The following is a 19,063-nucleotide window of genomic DNA, read 5'->3' as shown; positions in this document are numbered from 1 at the left end:
ATCGGCACTATGCTCTGTGCCCTTTCTTACCTCGAATGGAAACTGTAACCGTACTGAGCACGAAGGGTCTGAAACCAACGCTCGGCCGACCAGTGCACCAGCAGGTTTGGACTCCGGGTCCGCATAGACGCGGTTCCTTCCGACAAGTACACTGCAGTGTCGTGCATGTATTTTCTGTTTCTCACGGTTCTCTTGATGACACTTTCTTTCCTTAGCTTGGTTTACTGTCAGCACAGTATTTAACACACGACGCACAAACCCTGGTTAACTAAGCCGCTGGTAAGGCTTCCCTCCCAGTCGACGGCACCCGAGCACGGTAAGGTTTGGAGTCAAAATTTATTACGGGGGACTTCCGACGGGGGGGAGGGTCATGCCCCTAACCCGGGGGTGGTTCAAAGGCCAATAAGTGGAAGTAGTTTATATTAAAACACCCATTTACACACAGACGTGTTAAACTTACACCCAGACACACACACACACACACACACATCTGGTGTCCAACTTGGAGCTATAAAAATTCTAGCTAATGCCATTTTTAAAAAGCTCAAGGAACATACAAATATACTGCATTCCATGGAACCCAGTGGCGAAGAGCGCGACGGCGAGGGACCCGGCTCCCGCCCACCCCGCCCGGAGTGCCCTCGGCACCTCGAGGTTCGTCCTGCCCAAGTCCCAGGAATCAGTCCTCACCCTCTCAGCTTTCTTTTTAAAAAAACCATCTGTTTTCAGACGGCAAACGGCAAGCTGTTAGGAAAGTACACTTTAAGCAGAACCATGATCGCCCTCGACAGCAGCCGGGGGCACTTCGCACACCCCCAGCGGCCGGGCCGGGGAGGATGGCGTGGGCCCCTCGGCGCCTCCAGCACCGCGGCCTGGCAGCAGGATGGGCTCCCCAGGCCCCAGGCCCGGCCCGCCGCGCAGTGGGCACCAGGGGCAGCAGGAGGCCGTCCGGACACCCTTCCTGGCAGGGGCAGGGGCAGGGCGGGTGGGGACGGGCTCAGAAGCCGCGGGGCGGGTCCCCTGCCCAACAGCAGCGAGGGCCCCCAGAGGCGGGGATACACACAGACACCCCCTCCCTGGGCCCAGCACGCCTGACTCCTGGCCCTTCCCAGGAGCCACCTCTTTTTAAAACTTCCTTCTGTGCTTCAACTAGCCCGAGGAGCTGTGTCTCCCTAGAGCCCTGAGGCTGACAAACAAGATACAGCTGTAATCTCGCCCTCATCTTCCACTCCAAACTGTGACATCCCGAGGGCAGGCGATCCCACAGCCCAGGACCTAGGTCAGTAAGGACTGTGTCACCCCCTGCAATGCACTCCTCACCCCTGAGGCCAAGCGGACAGGTCCCAAAGGGCATTTCTTCCCAACCCCACTTCTGAAGACTATTCTAGGTACTTCCTGCTTCTTCCTACTGTCAGTCCAGTGGTGGGAGAGAAGGGAGCCCACGGGAGCAGAAGTCGCAGGCTCCAGGGTGCTAGTGGCCACGGCCCTCTGGCTCTCAGAGCTGCAGACCGGTGCCCAGAGGCGTCAGTGCTCAGAGGAGCATCTGGCTGGAGGCTCACTCGTGCCCAGTTTGCCTTTAATCAAGCAACAAAGAAAGTCAACACATCTGCCCTAAAGGCCACGTCTCCCGGCCCTGGTGCCCGGCATACAGGGGAAGTGCAGTCGTCCGGAGCGAGGACCAAAAGCCACCACCGGGGTGCCCAGCACAGGTGACTCAGAAGGCCACGTCGGCCTGCTTCACAAATGCCGTCTCTGCTCGGGGAAAAGCAGGACAGTGGCTCGGTGTCAACCACAAACACAAAGTGGAAGGCAAAGAATGAGATTCTATCACCAGGAGTTTTTCAAGAAAGGTTTCTGTGGGATTTAATTCTAAACGCGGCCAACACTGAGACCAGAAAAATAGCAGAGAAAAATCAATGAAACCGAAAGGCTGCTCCTTTGAGAAAAATCAACAGAACTGACAACCTTTGGCTGGACTGACACACAGGGAAGACTCAGGTGGCTAAAGTGGGACGGAAGGGGAACATCACTGCCAGCCTGAACCCAGAAGGACTACGGGCAGACCACGGGGGCCGCGGGCCAGGCTGGAAACCCACGTGAAGGACACAAACTAGCAAGAACCAAACCCAAAGAAACAGAAAATCTAAACAGACCAGCAGAAAGACGGGGGATAAATTAAACAAAACAAGTGCCAGACTCGTACTGAAACCCAGAGAACATCCCTGACAGACACCGAAGAGGACCTAAATAAACAGAGGGCTCTCCTGTGGCCTTGGACTGAAGACGCCACGCTAACGGGCCGCGCTTCCCAAAGCGATCCCTACGGACACTCCCGCGGGCGCCTCGGTGGCCCCGGACAGGCTCCTCCCAGGATCCGCGTGCAAGGGGAAGACACCCAGAGCAACCAAGCCCAACAAAGGGCAGGACTCGTGCTTCCTGATTTCAACACTTGCTACAAGGCTACCATCACCAACTCGGTGTGGTCCCCCCACGAGGGCAGACGCAGAGGTCAAGGGAACAGAACCGAGAGAAATCTGCATCTTTATGGCCAATTAATTTCCAACAAATTTCAATTCATTTCCTCCAAGACAATTCAGTGGCAGAAAACAGTCTTTTCAACAAATGGTGCTGAGACAGCCAAGTGTCCGTGGGCAAAAGAACAAACAAGAACCCTTAACTCACACCACATATAAAAATTAACTTGAAATATGAGACGCCTCAGGGCTCAGCGGGTGAGCGTCTGCCTGCGGCTCAGGGCGTGATCCCAGGGTCCTGGATCGAGTCCCGCGTCCGGCTCCCCACAGGGAGCCTGCTTCTCCCTCCGCCTGTGTCTCTGCCTCTCTCTCTGCGTCTCTCATGAATAAATACATAAAATCTTTTATTTTAAATAAATATAAAAATTAACTTGAAACAGACGACAGCTGAAAGTACAGACTTAGAGGAAAAGATCAGGGTAAGTCCCCCTGTAACGTTGGGTTGGGCAGTGGTTTCTCAGATACAACCTGAAGCACAAGAAACCCAAGACAGATAACGCGGCCTTCACCAAAGTTCCAGACGTCTGTGCTTCCAAGGACACCAGCGGGAACAAGACAGGACAACACACAGAACGGGAGAAAGTATTTGCAGGCCTCGCATCTGATAAGAACCCAGGACCTAGAATACATGAAGAAAAACTCAACAATTTAAGAAAAAAATGTTTAGCAGGCAAAGGATGTAAATGAACATGTGTCCGAAGTAGACCTACGGATACCCAGGAAGCGGACGGACAGACAGGCGACGCCGCCAGTCATCGGGCAACGCAAATCAAAACCACTTCACAGCAACGGGGAAGTCAGGATCAGAAAGATGGACACGCGTTTGCAGACACGGAGACCGTGGGGCCCCCGTGTGCGGGGGGCGGGGGGCAACACGGAGCAGCCACTCTGGACGACAGTAAACCTGTTACCACACGGCCCAGGGGGCAGTCCTAGGTCCACGCCCGGCGAGTCAGAAGCGTACATTCACACAAACGTTCCTGGCAACACTACCAGGGACAGCCAGGTGCCCACCAGCGGAGGAGGGGACAGGGGCGGTCCAGCCCCACAGCGGAGCAGCAGCCGAGGAGGAACGGCGCCCTGATGCACCCACAGCGCGGACAAGCCTTGAAGCCACACAAAAAAGACACGTGTTGTCAGATTCTCTCTAGAAAACCTCCAGAAGAGGCAAATTCATAAACACAGAGAGATAAGTGGTTTCCAGCATTTGGGGGTACCCGCTGATGGGTACCAGGATTTCGTAGGGGTGACGAACACGCTCTAGGATTGTGTGACCTTTGTAGACCCCGAACTACACGCTGCAAGAGAGAGTCTCGGGGCAGCTGAACTGTCTCCGTTTTTCAGTAACAAGAGCCACGGTAAACGCAGCCGCGCACGCCGCCAGCTGGAGCGACTCACTCTCCACCACGGGGCACTGCAACGCATGGCCGCAGCCAGGGTGCCAGGACTGGTGGGAGCCTGCCCTGAGGGAAGACGCAGGGGGACCTGCCCGGCGGCCACGTGCCCTCTAGGCACAAAGGCCAGGACACGCTGCCCCCGTGCGCGTCGCCATCCGTCCCGTGAGGCCGGGGCACTCCTGGCACTCGGCGGCGCAGCGTCCACTTGCACCAGGAGCCCCGAGACGGCAGGAGGCCCGGGCCCGCGCCCCGGAGACCCTCTCCACTCACGGTCACGCCAACTCAGACATGCAAGAAGAGCCTCCTTGGCCTTCCACCAAACGTACAAATGGCTATTTCCTCCGATTTCGGCACCCAGGGCCCTCGTTCCTACTAAAGAGTTTCTGAGGATTCCATGACCACGGGGGCCACCCACCGCCAGTGCCCGGCTGAGGACGCGTGTGCTGCCAGGAGCGACCCCCCCGCCCAAGCCTCCTGCCACCCAACCAGAAGAGACTGCAGACTCATCCCATGCGGGGTCCCGCGCACCAGCGAGGCTGCCCCAGCCTGGCCCCGCGCGAGTCCCGGGAGCAGGGTGACCCCGACCACGAGTGCACGGCGGCCAGGACCCGCCTGCGTGTAACTTCGGCACCCGGAGGAGGCCTGTGTGCGACAAGGCAGGGCTGGCCGGGGCTCCCTCCGCGGTGCCCTGCACCCCGGCACACGCCCCCGACGCCCCCGCTGCACAGACCCCGCGTCGGCTCCCCCGCCCTGGGAACTGGACTCGCTCCGTGAAAGCAACCCCGCCGGAGCCAGGGGGGATTTACTTTTACAAAATGGTAAAACTTTGGGATCCCTGGGTGGCGCAGCGGTTTAGCGCCTGCCTTTGGCCCAGGGCGCGATCCTGGAGACCCGGGATCGAATCCCACGTCGGGCTCCCGGTGCATGGAGCCTGCTTCTCCCTCTGCCTGTGTCTCTGCCTCTCTCTCTCACTGTGTGCCTATCATAAATAAATAAAAAAATTTTTTAAAAATGGTAAAACTTTGTTTCTCGTCCCAAGTGGAGATTCCTAACGCAGCAATTCCCATAAAACACTGCAATCGTTCTTTGGTCGGTCTGTGCCGCTGGCTTGTCAGGCGATTCAAAGCGTCGCACGGGGTCTGCGCAAAGCGTGGCAGGAAGCCTTTGGGTCACTCTACCTGATTTTTTCATTACAGAAAACTAGAAGTACCCAGGCTCTCAGCCGGCAGCTTTCTCCCGGAACCCAAATCTCTAAGGCCCCTCGTACACTTTCCTGCCACGGAGAACAGACACGGGAAGCACACTCCTCGGTGCCCTCCCACCTGCCATCCCGTCCGTGAGGACCTCGGGGCACCCCCCCCCGGGGCACCGACCCTCGCCACCGCCTCACTCTCCAGCCCGCCCCGAGCACCCCCCCTTCCCCTTCCGGACTGACTCACTTATCAGCAGTGAAAACCCAAACGGGGCGCGGCAGCCCCGATGGCCCGGGTACCCGGACTCAAGGCCACACCTGGGGGTGACAGTGCACCCACACCTTGCTGGCCGCGGGAGTGGGGTCATTGGCCACAGCCCCCGTGGCCCGAAGGAGCAGGGGCTCAAAGGCCCTCCGAGCCATGCCACCCCTCGGCCCACAGTGCCTGGCTTCCGCCATCCACTGGCCCCGCCGGGCCTGCTGACCACACCGCCCACGCCAGCCGCACGGCTTCCCACGCGGGCTCGGCCCCCCATTTCCTGCCTCCGCTCCTGCTTGGCAGTGGCCCTGGAGGCCACCTCTTGCCCACTTCTCCAGCCAGCTCCCAGGCCCCACGGACTTCAGGTCCTGACCCCAGCCATTCGCCCAAGAGGCGGTCTGTGGGCCCAGGGCCCAGGGCATGTATTTCTGGGCATCCTAGGCCCCCTGGAGTCCACCTCCTGCCACACCGGCAGCTGGAGGCCTGGAGTGTGAGCCGCGAGCCGGGCTGCCTCGCAGGAGGCCCCTCGGCCCTGAGAGCGCGCTGTGCGTCCCCGCAGCAGGACAGAGCGGGAGCCCCCCTTCGGGCAGTGAGGCCTCGACCACGCGCGGGTGCCACAGACGATGAACCCTGGCTCCTGCCTGCTGGCTCCTGCGGCCCTGCACCCCACACCCCAGCACACCAACCTGAAATGCTCCTCCCCCAACCCAGGCCCCCTCCCAGGCCCCCTCCGGCCTCCTCACCTCAGCCCGAGGACACTCCCTTCTCTGCTGGCCCGTCACCTGCTGCCCTCTTCTCCTACAGTCCCTCATGCCTCAGATGAGACATGGTAGCTGCTTCCCACAGGGGTGGAAAATGGGGGCAGGGAAGGCAGCACGCGGGGCCACAGGGACCGCCCCCGGGGGACCCCAAGACCTCCAGCGCTCAGCCACCTGCCCAGCCAATTCAAGGAACTGCCCACAGAGGCAGGCAGGGCGAGTGTACTGCTGGGAGCACTGGTGTGGGGGAGCCGGGGTGCTCCCTGGTGCTCCCTGCCAAGGTTCCAGCCCCTGGACAAGGGCCCAGCTCTGGGGAGACACTCACTAAGCCCAAGGCCACCGGAACCACGCTAGTAACAGCCCCTAAAAATGAGCTCTCTGGGCCCTCATCGCCCACACACCTGCAAGCCCAGCTGAGGCTGAACCGGGGCAATTCAGCAGAACCACCCACAACCGGGAGCCCAGACCTCCTGGCCCCAGAGCTCCTCTCCAATAGCACCAAGCGCCTGGGCGGACAGGGCCCAGGGGCTTCAGAAACTTCAGCAAGACCCCACCTGGCCCAGTGACCGTCCTGGCCAGTCCTCGGATCGGCCACTGGGGCCCGGCCTTGGTGGCCCCGGTTGGTCAGTTCCTGCCACTCTGCACACTCTGCTCACAGCATCAGCAAGCACGACCCCCTCCCACCTGGACAGCGTGCACGGCGCGAGCTGCCTCAATGCAGCGCTGAGGGCGGTGACGGCGTTACAGCAAAAACAGGAAGTTGCAAAAGATCTGAAAAACCGTAAGTGATGAAGGAGAAAAAAGCAAAACAGGCGTCCCCACAGATCTGTCTGCCACTTGGACACATGTCATTCTTAACAGAATGACTCCATCTTGACATAATCCCAAATCACCCCAAATCACAACTCAACAAACGAGGAGCATGCTCTGCACGCAGGTGCTGGGCCACCACCCGCTGAAGCGGACGAAGCCAGCGCCCGCCGGTGCACCCCAACGAAGCCTGGACCCGGAACTCGGTACAGGCCCCAAGAGGGTCTGGAGGGCACCCAAGGCAAACCGGGACGGCGGCTCTGTCCACTCAGCTCCTCCGTGGGCACCTCTCAGTGCAGCGGCCCCCCGGGCTCTGCACAAAGAGGCCTCAACATGGTTTTAAGAGCACTGACCCTTCACCCCAAATCTCAGCTCAGGCTCCACCAGCAAGTCAGAGCTCACCCGAGCCCAACCCTCTACCGGGTCGTCTTCTGGGGCCACCGACAGCTCAGAGCTGGGGTCGGGCAGCTGCTTCCCACAGGGGTCCTCAGGACCACCCCCCCCATCTGCTCTGCGGGCCTAGGCAGAATCCCAGGACTAGTGCGAGTGTGGCCAAAGGAAGCTCCAGGCCCATGCGGATCCTGGTGCAGACGAGCCGCAGGGACCTGAGCACGGGGCGGGCGCGTCCCCACGCAAGGATGGCCAGGCCCCTCCCGCGGGCCAGCATTCTAGTGCAACTTCGGGAACAGCTGCCGACTCCCTGAACCGTCCACCTGAGAGAGTCCTTGCTGACCAGCTGGGTGCACCGTGGAACAGCGTCCCCTCACCAGCAGGACTATAAAAGATCCCAGACCCCCAGGAGATAAAGGTACACGGGGGGCGGGGGGGGCAGACACCCAGAGGCTGGGAGACAGGAACTCACCTGCCAGAGGCACTCCCTGCCCCTCACTGCGGGCGGTGTCCTCCATGCCCGGGCAGTGGAGGGGAGGCTGCAGATGCCACCGCTGCTCAGCTCCCCAAGACTAATACCACCAGACTGATTGTTGAGCCACGACTCCGCTCCATCCCCATGGCGGGGGGGGGGGGGGGCAGGCTGTGGGGCAGAGGCTAAGTCCCAGGAGCCAAGCCCCAGTGCACCTGTCCTTGCCCCTGCCTCACCTGCATAACTACACTGGAGGGCACGACGCTATCACAGGTACCTGCCATCCAGGCAAACTGGGCCCCTCTAGGGAGGTCCCAGCATCCGGTGTGCCTGCCCCAAGGGGGTGAGCAGAAGTGCAAGAGCCCCAGAGGAGCCGCTCCCAGTCAACAGCCTGCCGAGTACCATTACCATCATAATCACGGTACCCACAAGACCACTGCAGCCGCCTATTTTTAAAGCCAGGGGCCAGAAAGTGCACAGGCCATCTCCACCACACCTGCAGTGGCCGACCCACACGGAGAGCCTCGGCCCCACGCGGCCAGGGCACGTGGAATGGTGCAGCTGCTTGGAACAGGTGGGCACTGCCCACAAAACCAGTGTCCGCTGACCACGCGACCAGAGGCGGAGACGATCGCTCACGCAGCTCAAATCAGAAACTACATCACATCCATCAACCGGGGAGCGGACACGCTGCAGGGCGCACACCTTCCGGAACCCACTTGACCCTAAGAAGGCACAGAACTGCTGAGACAAACAGCTACGCGGGCAGGACACCGATGCCAGGCCCAAGGACCACAGGCCGTGCGGTTCCACCACACAAGGTGGGTGCTGGGGGCGAAGTTCTGGAGACAGGACGCAGAGCCGTGGCACCGAGGGCTGCCGTGGGCAGGGGGCACCTGCTGTAAAATGAGCGTGGGGAGAGTCACACAACTGTCAGCGCTGCCCTAAGTCACTGAGCCGCACGCTTGCGCGGGGTGAGCCGTGCGACACACAACTGTCCCTCAACAAAAGCGCAGAGAGGACAGGCTGGCGCCCAGAGCCTTGTCACCGCGCCCGCAGGGGCCCCACCACACTCCCACAGCCCTGGAGGGCACCACCTGGCCTTGACACGCCCGGGGTCCGGCCACCTTCCGATTCCCTCCAGCCCTGACTGCTCCGCCCTCCACCCCCCCCAGAAGAACCCCAAATCCCACCCCGCAGCGGCTGTCCTGAGGCCCACACCCCTCAACACCACAGACGGTGACGACAGCCACGTGCGCACGAAAGCACAAAGCTGAGGGATTCAGGTGGGGAAGGGGGAGGGCGGGACAGCACGGCACGGAGCTGGTCACAGCACGCTGTCCCCAGAAGGGACGGTAAGCAGCAGGAGGCCAAAGGGACCCTGGGGACAGAGCAGCTGCAGAAGCACGCCCTGTGCAGACCACGGAGGACCGACCTGCCACGGGGGCTTGGTGGGGAAGGGGGTCGGGAAGGCGAGTGGGGAGTGAAGGGACAGCTACACGCATCCCGGACACCTGGCGGGGAGCCCGCAGGCCGAGGGCTAGAGCCCGGGCAGCCACCCCAAGGCCGCCCCACAGCCCGACACAGGAGCCTGCGTCCAGGGGACCGCGATGGACCAACCCGGCGTCCCCGGCGCTGCTCAGCCCTGGACGCGGTAAGGACGCCTTGGCTGGGCAGGAGGGGACGAGGTCTTGGGAGGAAGGCGCGGCAGGATCGCCGGCAGCCCCAGCACCCCCCAGGAAGCCAGGGCTGCTGCCCCCCTCCACGGGCGCCGCGGCCCGTGCCAGATGGCATGCCCGCCTCCTGACGCACCGAGCAAACAAGGGTGAGCCGGCATGGCCCTGGCGCGGGTGATAAACAGCACACTGCAGCCTCCACACCTTCCCGTCCCCCGTGTCCCTGCGGACTCCGCCACGTGGCCTCGCGCTCGCACGGAGGCAGGATCCCTCCCCCGAGACCCAGGCCGGGCCATGCCGCCCTCGCCCTCGTAAACCTCAGGGTCCTAGGGTAACAGCGATGGCTCAGGGGCCTGGGAGGGGGGCGGAGACGGCAGGTGCCTGAGCCCAGGCCCACAAGGCTGAACCAGAGCCAGGCCCGGACTCCGCCACGGGGAAGAGGGGCCCCCGCCTCCAGGAAGCAGTCCTGGACTCCGCTCCCGCGCACGCAGCGGAGAGAGGGCAGGGCCCGATGGGAGGCCCGGGGCCAGGCTCGGGCCCAGAGGCGGGGCGGGCCGGGGTGCAGGCGGATGCACCTCGGGGCAGGTCGGTCAGGGCAGGAACTCTGGGAAAGCCACCCCCACACCAGCACGTTTGGCTCAAACAGGTGAGGGGGTGTGGCCCTAGTCCCCGCGTCCCAACCAAGCCCGAACCCCAAAGAAGGGCCCTAGGCCCCCGTCAGAGCTCAGGAGGGAGAAGACAAGGGGCCTGAGGCCACAACAACCCCCCAGCGGGTCAAGATTCAAGTAACAGGTGACCCCAAGGCCACCCTCCTGGGGCGGGGCTGACTATTCCCCAGGGAAGACCAGCCCAGAGCGCTTCCCTGGAACTTCGTCACCTCATCCCCTGCCCCATGTGCCGGGGCACATCGTCAGCCCGGAACAGCCCTGCTGTGTGAGGGCAGCAAGAGCAGCCCCCAGCAGAGCCCCGGGCACCCCCGAGCCGCCCCCGGGGGCCGGACCAGCTCCCACGTCGTCGGGCCACTCGCCGGCGCTGGACCCACGGGTGGGCAGCGCGCCTCGGCACACAGCACCACCCGGCCCGGCCTGCTTGGGGCAGGTCCAGGTGGATGCTCCAGGGCCTCTTCCGTCTCCCAAAACACACCTGTGCGCCCAAACTGCAGATGTGAACAGTGCAGGCCCCCCCTCCATTCCCACGGCCAGAGCCCGGCAGAGGCGGGCACGGGGAGCAGAGCCTGCGAGGGGCAGGCCCTAAACACAGCCCCGCGCGTGCAGCCCGGCCCGTCTGCACCCACAGCAGGCCGCCCCAACCCCTGCCCCAGGTTGGCGCAACCATCACACAGTCATGTTCCTGGACTAACGTCCTCACCCACTGAAAAGGCCCCTTTCACACTGGCTCCATTTTCACTGCAGCTGGACGCGCCGCTGCTCTAGCCTCATCCATGGCTTAAGGTCAAACCCCAAAGGCTTCCCCATCGGTGGCTCCGTCAGGACGCACACGACTGTGTGCGCTCACCCACCGCCCACGCCGGCACCCAGACCAGCTCTGCACCTGCCCTACGGAAGTCCTCCGTATCGGGACACCTCTCAGGTTCCAACACACACAGAGTAGGGGGCCCTGGGAAGGGGACCGAGGCCTCGAGCCGGTAGGCCAGCTGCCACCCCGCGTGTCTAGGGAGCAGGTCGAGGCTGGACAATTCCAAACGCCCTAATTAATGAGGCAGCAACAGAAGAGAGAAGTCCCAGGCACTTTATGTTCAGCTGAGGAACATCTCTGCCCCTCTCTTCCCCAGCCCCCACGACCACCCTCCTCGAGCTCACGCATGTTGGAAGGGCCCCGGGAGGCACGGGGGCAGCAGGGCTGCATCCCAACAAACACTGACAAATGGTGACCAACACACTGCCCAGACGTCCCCTGCCCTCCTGGCCCTGTGCTGACCCCCCACCTGCTGGACCCCGTTCCTAGACACAGCCCGCCTCCCAACAGGAGACCCTCCTGCCGTCCACCACGCCCCCACCTGCAGGGGCTGACTCGGAGATGGTCAGCATTCAAGGGACCAGCACTCCGCTGTGCCTTAGCAAGCCCCCCTCCAGCTGCTTCATCGCCCCCCACCCAGGTCAGACAGGGGGCTCCCCTAAGGGCGATCCGCCAGGAGGCAGGCCTGGGCCCAACTTCTGTAACTTCCAAACTGGACCCAACGTGTCACGGAATCACACCCAGACAGGCCTCTTCCCCTCAAAACCTGCAGACCGCCGGAGACTGACCCAGGGCAGCGCTAGCCCCATCCCTGCTCCCACTCCGCGGAGGGCACCTTGTCTGCGTATGACAGTGTGTGTGATGCAGGGACCTGTCCGGTGATGGCCCACGAGTGTAACGTCTCCGGGTCATCCAGGCCAAGAGGTGGTGGATGCAGATGCATCTCGGTACAAACACCCAGCAAGCCCACCTGCAGCGCTCACCTCACTAGATTCAAAGCACGCAAAATATTTAACGCTTTGAATGGAAGACGTGCCTCCCCGTGTGGTGGAAAGCCTCTCTCAGCAGCTCTAGAGCTGACGGAGACAGGAAACGCTGAGCACGCCCATGTGGGCAGAGGACACCGCGTGCTCAGAGGCTGCCGGACAGCGATGAGACCCAGCCGTCGGCAGGAGGGACGGGAGGCCTGCACAGCCTGCACGCAGTCGAGTCCCAGTCCCAGACCACGTCCAAGGCCGGCACGACACGCCGTTTGTCCAGAGTGAGAGGAGGTACACGGGGCACGGATGCGGTTTCCGGAGCAGAAGCAGCAGCACCAGAGCCACTCCGGGCTCTGGACCACCGTGCTGTGGGATGCTACCACCGGGGGAACGGGTCCACGTCTAGAGGCCCCCACGTTGGCAAACAGACCAAATTCTTAGGGAGAAAGTAACCTGAGACCTCAGGTCAGAGGCAGCAATGCAAACAATACCCACATGTATTGAGCCACCTCTAGCCTTGAGCTCTCCTGGGGGGCTCGGGAGCTGCAGAGTATGCAGGGGGCCCGCTGGGAGGCCCTGCCCTCCAGCCCCCACCCTGCACCTAGCACACACAGCCTGCGTTCGGGGGCTGCAGAGACGGTGCACGACCCATCGGGCAGCCCGGCACTTTGAGGGAAACTCTCCACCACGTCCCTGCACCGGCCTTGAGCCCCGGGCTTTCCCAAGCCACAGCAGGAGTCACTGAGCCGCTCCCACTGCGCTACGGGCCGAGTCCTGGGCCTGGGTCTCCTTCCTGCCCCCTGGGCATCTGCACGGATACGGTCCTTCGAGGCCTGAGTCCAGACCATCCCCAAGGGGGTGAGTGTGGCCAGAGAAAGGCAGCTGGTGCTGGGAGGTGGGGGTGAGGAGGAGAGCCCAAAGCAGGGGTGTCCACACAGCCCAGGAAAAACCCTTTAAAGAAAGAGGACAAGGCCAGGAAGATGGGAAGCAACCAGAACACCGGAACGCGTCTAACAGAAGGTAAAATCGTGCAGACGCTGGGCAGTAGCGGGCAGTGCCTCCAAAGGTGGGGCACAGAGTCGCCAAGGACCTAGCAGTTCCCCTCCGAGGCATGTGCCTGGGAGAAATGAGGACGGGGCACAGAAATGCTCAGAGCAGCACCGTCCGCAACAGCCAAAATGTGGAAACTGCCCCAACGTCCACCAGCTGACGGACGGATCAACAGACTACGCTGAGTCCACAGGGGGACGGGGCTCGGGCAGAGGAAGGGACGAAGCACCAGCACCCGCCACGTGGTACTCGGGTACTTCACGCCCGGTGAGGGAAGCCAGATACAAAAGGCCACATGTGCGACTCCAGTTACGTGAAACACCCAGAATAAGGGAGGTCCTGGGGGCAGGAAGTCGCCTGGTGACCACCCGGGGCTGGGGGCTCGGGGAGGGGGCCGCTACGGCACCTCTCGTTTCAGCACACAACAGGCTCTAAAATGGGCCGTGGTGACAGCTGCCCAAGTCTGCAAACACAGTGAAAACCACGGGCTCGTGACACGTGGAGGGGCGACACGTAAGACACCAGAATGATGTGTCCTCGAAGCCATCACCAAAGTCCTTGTAACACTAGACTGATCCACGGCATCAGAGGCCACCCGGAGCACGTGAGGACAGGCACGACAGCAGCCCCTGGGCTCCAGGTCCCCGTGGACTCCCTCCACCAAGCCCGTGTGACCCGGAGCTAGACAGGGCCCGGGAGGAGAGGGGGCAAGACAACGGGTACACGTGGCCCGCACGCAGCGCCAGCTGGGAACGTGCCCTTTCAGGCTGGGATGGGAACAAGGGCGAGGAGGGCCACGCAGAGGGACAGGAGAGACAAGAGAGACAGGGCTGGGCGGGCGGGGCCCAGGGGCACCTGCTGCCGGGAAGGCCCTGGCGACTGCAGCCAGCTCAGCTCTGCAGGGCTCCTGCGCGAGGTTCCGCAAGCCCCGGGGAGAGGGCCCAGCCGTTGACCCAGCAAAAAGGGAAACCAGCTCAAAAGTGACACAACTCTGAATATGCGCAGGACGAGCCCACAGGCAGATCCCCAAGGGCAAGCCCTGCTCAGAACCCTGCCCTCGGCCAAGTGCCTTTCCCAAGCAACAGCCCTGCGGCACGGCACGGGTGGGCCCCGCACGGGTGGGCCCAGCTCGGAAACCGCAGGGCAGGAATTCACCTTCTGAGTTCGCTTCCAGCAACAATGTAAAGAAGCAAACGCTAGAAATCCAGCTATCTGAAGCAAAACAATTAGGGGTGCAGGCCTGGCCACCCCTTTCCAGGAGCATGTGTAGTGACACCCGGAGGCTAACTGGGGACCACAGAAGAGCTGCAGGGCTCTCCTGACGCAATCTGGCCGCGGCCGTGAGCCCGGAAAAGCTGCCCCCAGGCCCCAGCCGGGGAGACTTGCGTGCACAGAGCCACCAGCGAGGACGGAGGGCCTGGGAGTCACGCCCAGGAGGCCTGGCTGGGTCTGCGGGTCACAGCCATGCTCATGATAACACTACGGTCTCCTCCCCTCCCCCCCCGCCCCCCCCCCCCCCCGCCTCCGTGTCCCCAGGGACCAGGAGCTCTCCGGAGGGCCGTGACGTGGGATGGCATCACCGTCCTGACAGCTAACGTGCCGCCGCCGGGTCTGCACGTCTCCCGGACTCTAACTTTCCGATGTGGCGAACGCTGATAGTTGCAACCTATGGGACCAAGAACTGTCCAGGGTCCCCCACGACTCTCCATAACAGAAGGGTGGACAGTGTGGGAACCGCCGAAGGGCAGCCGTTCCCACACCCTCAGGGGTATCACCGAAGGGGAGGAGTAACCCGAGGGCCCTTGGGGAGGGCCACCGCGCCAGCCAGTGGGGCGGACACGAGCCAGGGGCACTGGCGAGAAAAGAGCAGCCTGCCGGACGCCTCTTGACAGTGTCACCTCCAGATGGGGGCAGGTAATAAGGGGGGGCGGAGAGCTCCAGAAGCCCAGGTGCGTCACCTACCTCCCGCGTCCCTCCCGGCAGGCCATGCCTGGGTCTCACCCAGACGCCCCTCCCCACGGTGACAAAGCCAGGCAAGAAGCGTTCCTCCCCAGGCCTTGCCACCTTCTCAAGAGTGTGTCCCTCAGCACGGGCACACGTCGTGCGGACAGTCGCCGGGCGGCTCTGAAACCTCCCATACACCAAGGAATCCACTCGCCCTTCACTCGGTGCCGCAGCTCTCGCCACCGGGCTTCCCTGCCTCAGGCACCAGCACACCCCAGCCACAGCCCGGCTGACGCCCACCCCTGCCGCTCTCCAGGCCTCGAGGGAGGACGGCTGCCCCCTCCAGGCCGAACTCCACCGGCCCAGAAACCTGCAGGTTGGGCGGCTACCCCTCCACTGGCCTTCAAATCCAAAGACGTCCCGCAAGTTTAACCTGCGTACCGTTTACCAAAACAAATGTTCCTTCCAGGTGTAAACAGAACGCAAAACTCCATACAGCCTTTAAGAAAAATAAAAATTCAGGAAGAACACGTTGGCAAACAAAAGTAAATTCAGTTATCCGTTTTAACGTCAGCGGAGAGAAGCGTGCATGTACGACCGAAACACAACAAAAACGCCAGAACTCAGAATCAAAGATTACTGGAAAGAATGTTTGCACAGCAGAATTCTTTTCCCTCTGAGACTAAAATGCCCCACCATGCTTAATTTTCCTGACATTTCTGAGGCTTTGAAGCCTCAGCTAACGGATCTGAATCATCTGAGCAAAAACCATGTTATAGTGGCATGTTACTGGAAAGCCGAGAATAGAACGCTAAATATACAGACACACACCCATACAGGGCACTTTTGTAGAAAAACGATCAAACGAGAAACTAGATAAAGTTGTCCGGGGGAAACAGCGGGGAGGGGCGGCGGGGGGGACACGGTTCGTCTCCGGCAGGGAAGCAGAATACACGGACGGACGCCTGGAAGTTAAAATAAGAAAAACACAAAAATAGCGCCCACTTTTTGTCGAGGAAGGCGAGCCGAGCCCCTACGTGACCTCGGCTCACTGAGACGCTTCACCCATGCCTGCTGCCGGCAAGGGAAGGCTCGGCAGGACGCCAGAACCTTCTCCGGGAATCCAAGTCATGCTTGCACCGGTGGCCGGGCCCACACCCACCGCGCACCTCGCGAGGCCGCCACAGGCTCCATCTGTGCCATCGCCCTCTCCTCCCGAACGAGCGTGCCACTTGGAGCTGCATTCTGCTCTATTTGGGTTGGCAGTGCGAGCGCCAACAGCGGGGTGGCACCGCGGCGCTCCGCGAACTAGGTCAGCCCGGGCCTGCCTCGGGGGCCGCTCCCCGGCTTGCAGGCCGGCCGGCCGGGCCGGCGGGGGAGGCCCCCGGGCTGGAGGCAGAGGCCCCGGCGGTCACATCCCTTGTCCGGCCTTGAACGGCTTCCCGGCATCTTTCTCTTTAATAAACAGGCGGCAGAGAGTCCTCCAGGGCTTCCCACGGCCGCCCTCGCTGACAACTAGATACTAAGTTGCAAGGTGAAGCCGCAGCCGCGCAGCCCCGCAGCCCCGCAGCCCCGCAGCCCCGCAGCCCACCCGCGGGGCCGGCCCGGGGTCCTCGGCGGGGATCGGGGATCGGGGATCGGGATCGGGGCCCGGGCGGGCGGGGGGCGGGATGGGAACCGAGGCCGGGGCCTGCGCTCCGGGGCTGCGCCCGGGGTCGGGGTTCAGCCTGTGCAGCCGGAGGCCGGCGGCGGGCCCCGGGAGTCCAAGGTTCGGGCGGGCGGGCCGGGGGCAGGGCCTCGGGATTCGGGGCCCCCGGGGCAGCCAAGGGGCTTCGGTCCACGCCCGGGGGCTCGGAGGCTCGGGCTGCGGACGGGCGCCGGGTCCCGGGTCGCGGGGCTCGCGGGGCCGGGGTCGCGGGGTCGCGGGGTCCCGGGGTCGCGGGGTCCCGGGGTCGCGGGGTCGGGGTCGCACTTACGTCGTCGAACAGCGAGCCCACGTTGGCCGTGACCAGCAGCACCGCGGTGCCCGGGGCGGCCGCCTTCCCCGCCATCGCGGCCTGGGCGGGCGGCGGGCGCTCGCGCGGGGCCGGCCGGGGTCTCCGCGGGCCGCGGCGTCAGCTGCGCCGGGGGGCGGCCCCGGGGCGCATCGCGGGCTCGGCGGGTCGGGCCGGGCCTGGCCGGGGTCCGGCCGCGCGCGCACTCGCTCGCCCTCGCTGCTCCGCGGCCCCGCGCCCGTCGCTCTCTGCCCGCGCCTCACCGCGGCCCGCGCGCAGCCATTAGGGTCGCCGCCGCCGAAGTTCCCGCAGCCGCCGCCGCCGCCGCTGCCGCCGAGGCGAGTCCCGCCCGGAGCCGGGGGGCGGGGCGTGCGCGGGGCGGAGCGGGGCGTGCGCGGGGCGGGGCGTGCGTGCGCGGGCGGGGCCTCGGTCGGGGGCGGGGCCTGCGGTGGGCGGGGCCTGCGGTGGGCGGGGCTGCGCGGCCACCGCCCTCCCGTCGGCCCCCGGCCGCCCCGCCCCGCCCGGCGGCGCGCTGTCTCCGCCCCCCGCACTCCTGTGACGTCACGGCCCCGCGGCGCCCGAGCCTCTTAAAGGGGCCGCTCGCTAGTCTGGAGCAGGGGGGCTGCCGGGGGCGGTCCTGCGGCCGCGCAGGTGGGAGCCGGCGGCCCGGGACACTGGGTCGGCTCTCGCAGGCCGTGGGAGCCCGCGCCCAAGGTGGGGCTCAACGGGGCGTGGAGGCCTGGGCGGAACGGTGGGCTCGGGCCGGGGACGCGGGGCGGGCTGCGGACGCGCCTCTCGGGCGGGGGCGTGGCCAGGGGCGGGGGCGTGGCCTCGGGCGGGCGGGGGCGTGGCCTGGGGCGGGGGCGTGGCCTGGGGCGGGAGCGCAGGCGGGCCTCCTGCAGGCCCCCGCGCCCCGCTCCCCCGGCCAGGCCAGCGCCCCAGCTGTGCCCACGTGGCCGGGCGGGGGCGGGGGTGCCAGGGCCCGGCCGCCCGTAACCCGCAGGGTCGGTGGGTCTGCAGGCCTGTGCGCCCTCGCCAGGGAGGGCTTCCCTGGGGGATCCCGCTTGCCGCGACCACCTCCTGGCCCCAGAACCCATCTGACCTAGAAACCAAGGTCTAGTCCGCTCAGCGGGGCTGGACTCAGAATTGGCAAGGCGAAGCCCCCGCCCGGTGTCCCACGTGGGGAGGGGGAGGGGCCCTCCAGGGAGATCCTTAGGTTAGGTGAGGCCTTGAGGGTGTGTCCCTTTATCAGTGGAATTAGTGTCCTTCCTAGGAAGAGCCCCCAGCGCACAGGCTGTCCCCTCACCCTCCCGCTCCCAACAGAGAACAAAGGAGAGGTCATGTGAATGGACAGAGGCTGCCACCGATGAGCCAGGAAGGCAGAGCTTGCAGCAGAACCAGACCCCGTGGGAACTTGATCTCAGAATTTGGGCGTCCTGACTGTGAGAGATAAAGTTCTGTTGAAGGCGCCTGTTGTGCAGTATTTTGTCGGGGCAGCCCAAGCTGACCCATAACAGCATCCCCTTTTACCCTCTTACAAAATCCGTGCATGCTAAGGACACCCTTCACAGAAAGCAAACGAAGAGGCATCACTGACTCCAGGACCTGGTGCCTAAGAAGAGCATCGCCTCCACCCCCGTCCTCAGGCCGCATCTCCCCTCACAGGTCTGCACTCCCTGGCCTCGCGCATCAGCCTGCTCACCCCAAGACGGTGCCCGATTCATGGAACACCCAACCCCATACGCTGGTGCCTTCACGCAACACCCATCCTCCTGGCTTCCCTGTTTGAGCCCTCCTGCCGCCTCCAAGCCGCCAGCAGGCCCTACCATCTGGTGGACATGCTTGCCCACTAGCATGTGACCCTCCCCTCCCAGCCCACAACCACCCTCCGCTGTGTCATGCCATCAGCTCACAAACATCTGCACTGTCTCAAATCCTATAAAGTCCCCCTTTGTCCTCTGCCCCTCCTTGCTCCCCCACCTCTGCTCCCTTTGCTCCAAACCTTCCCCTAGAAGTGATCAGTCTGCCCCGAGTGCCAATGGACCACTCTTCCTACTGTGCTTCTTGTGCCTGCACCCCAATGGGGCATCCTCATGGTTAGCACTGGCTTCTGCCCCCCCTGACTTGCCCC

At 63.7% G+C, this 19,063-nt stretch overlaps 1 protein-coding gene across 3 annotated transcripts in view; it reads right to left on the bottom strand.

The window, feature by feature from the left end:
- The window catches only part of INPP5A (inositol polyphosphate-5-phosphatase A), a 159,025-nt gene extending 141,758 nt beyond the window's left edge, over positions 1-17,267 (bottom strand). Inside the window, exon 1 of one of the 3 annotated variants that reach the window (XM_025467712.3) lies at positions 16,915-17,267. In XM_025467712.3, coding sequence (XP_025323497.1) covers positions 16,915-16,989 — 75 coding nt within the window. In that variant the 5' untranslated portion in view covers positions 16,990-17,267. Of the gene's footprint in view, positions 1-16,107; positions 16,198-16,914 lie in introns of those variants that run through there. The other 2 variants (XM_035707959.2, XM_025467713.1) reach the window with 2 other exon arrangements.
- Between the last annotated feature and the right edge of the window lie 1,796 nt (positions 17,268-19,063).

This window comes from Canis lupus, chromosome 28, assembly GCF_003254725.2.
Source record: "Canis lupus dingo isolate Sandy chromosome 28, ASM325472v2, whole genome shotgun sequence".
NCBI classification, from domain to species: Eukaryota; Metazoa; Chordata; class Mammalia; order Carnivora; family Canidae; genus Canis; species Canis lupus.
This window is presented reverse-complemented; position numbering and strand designations above follow the sequence as displayed.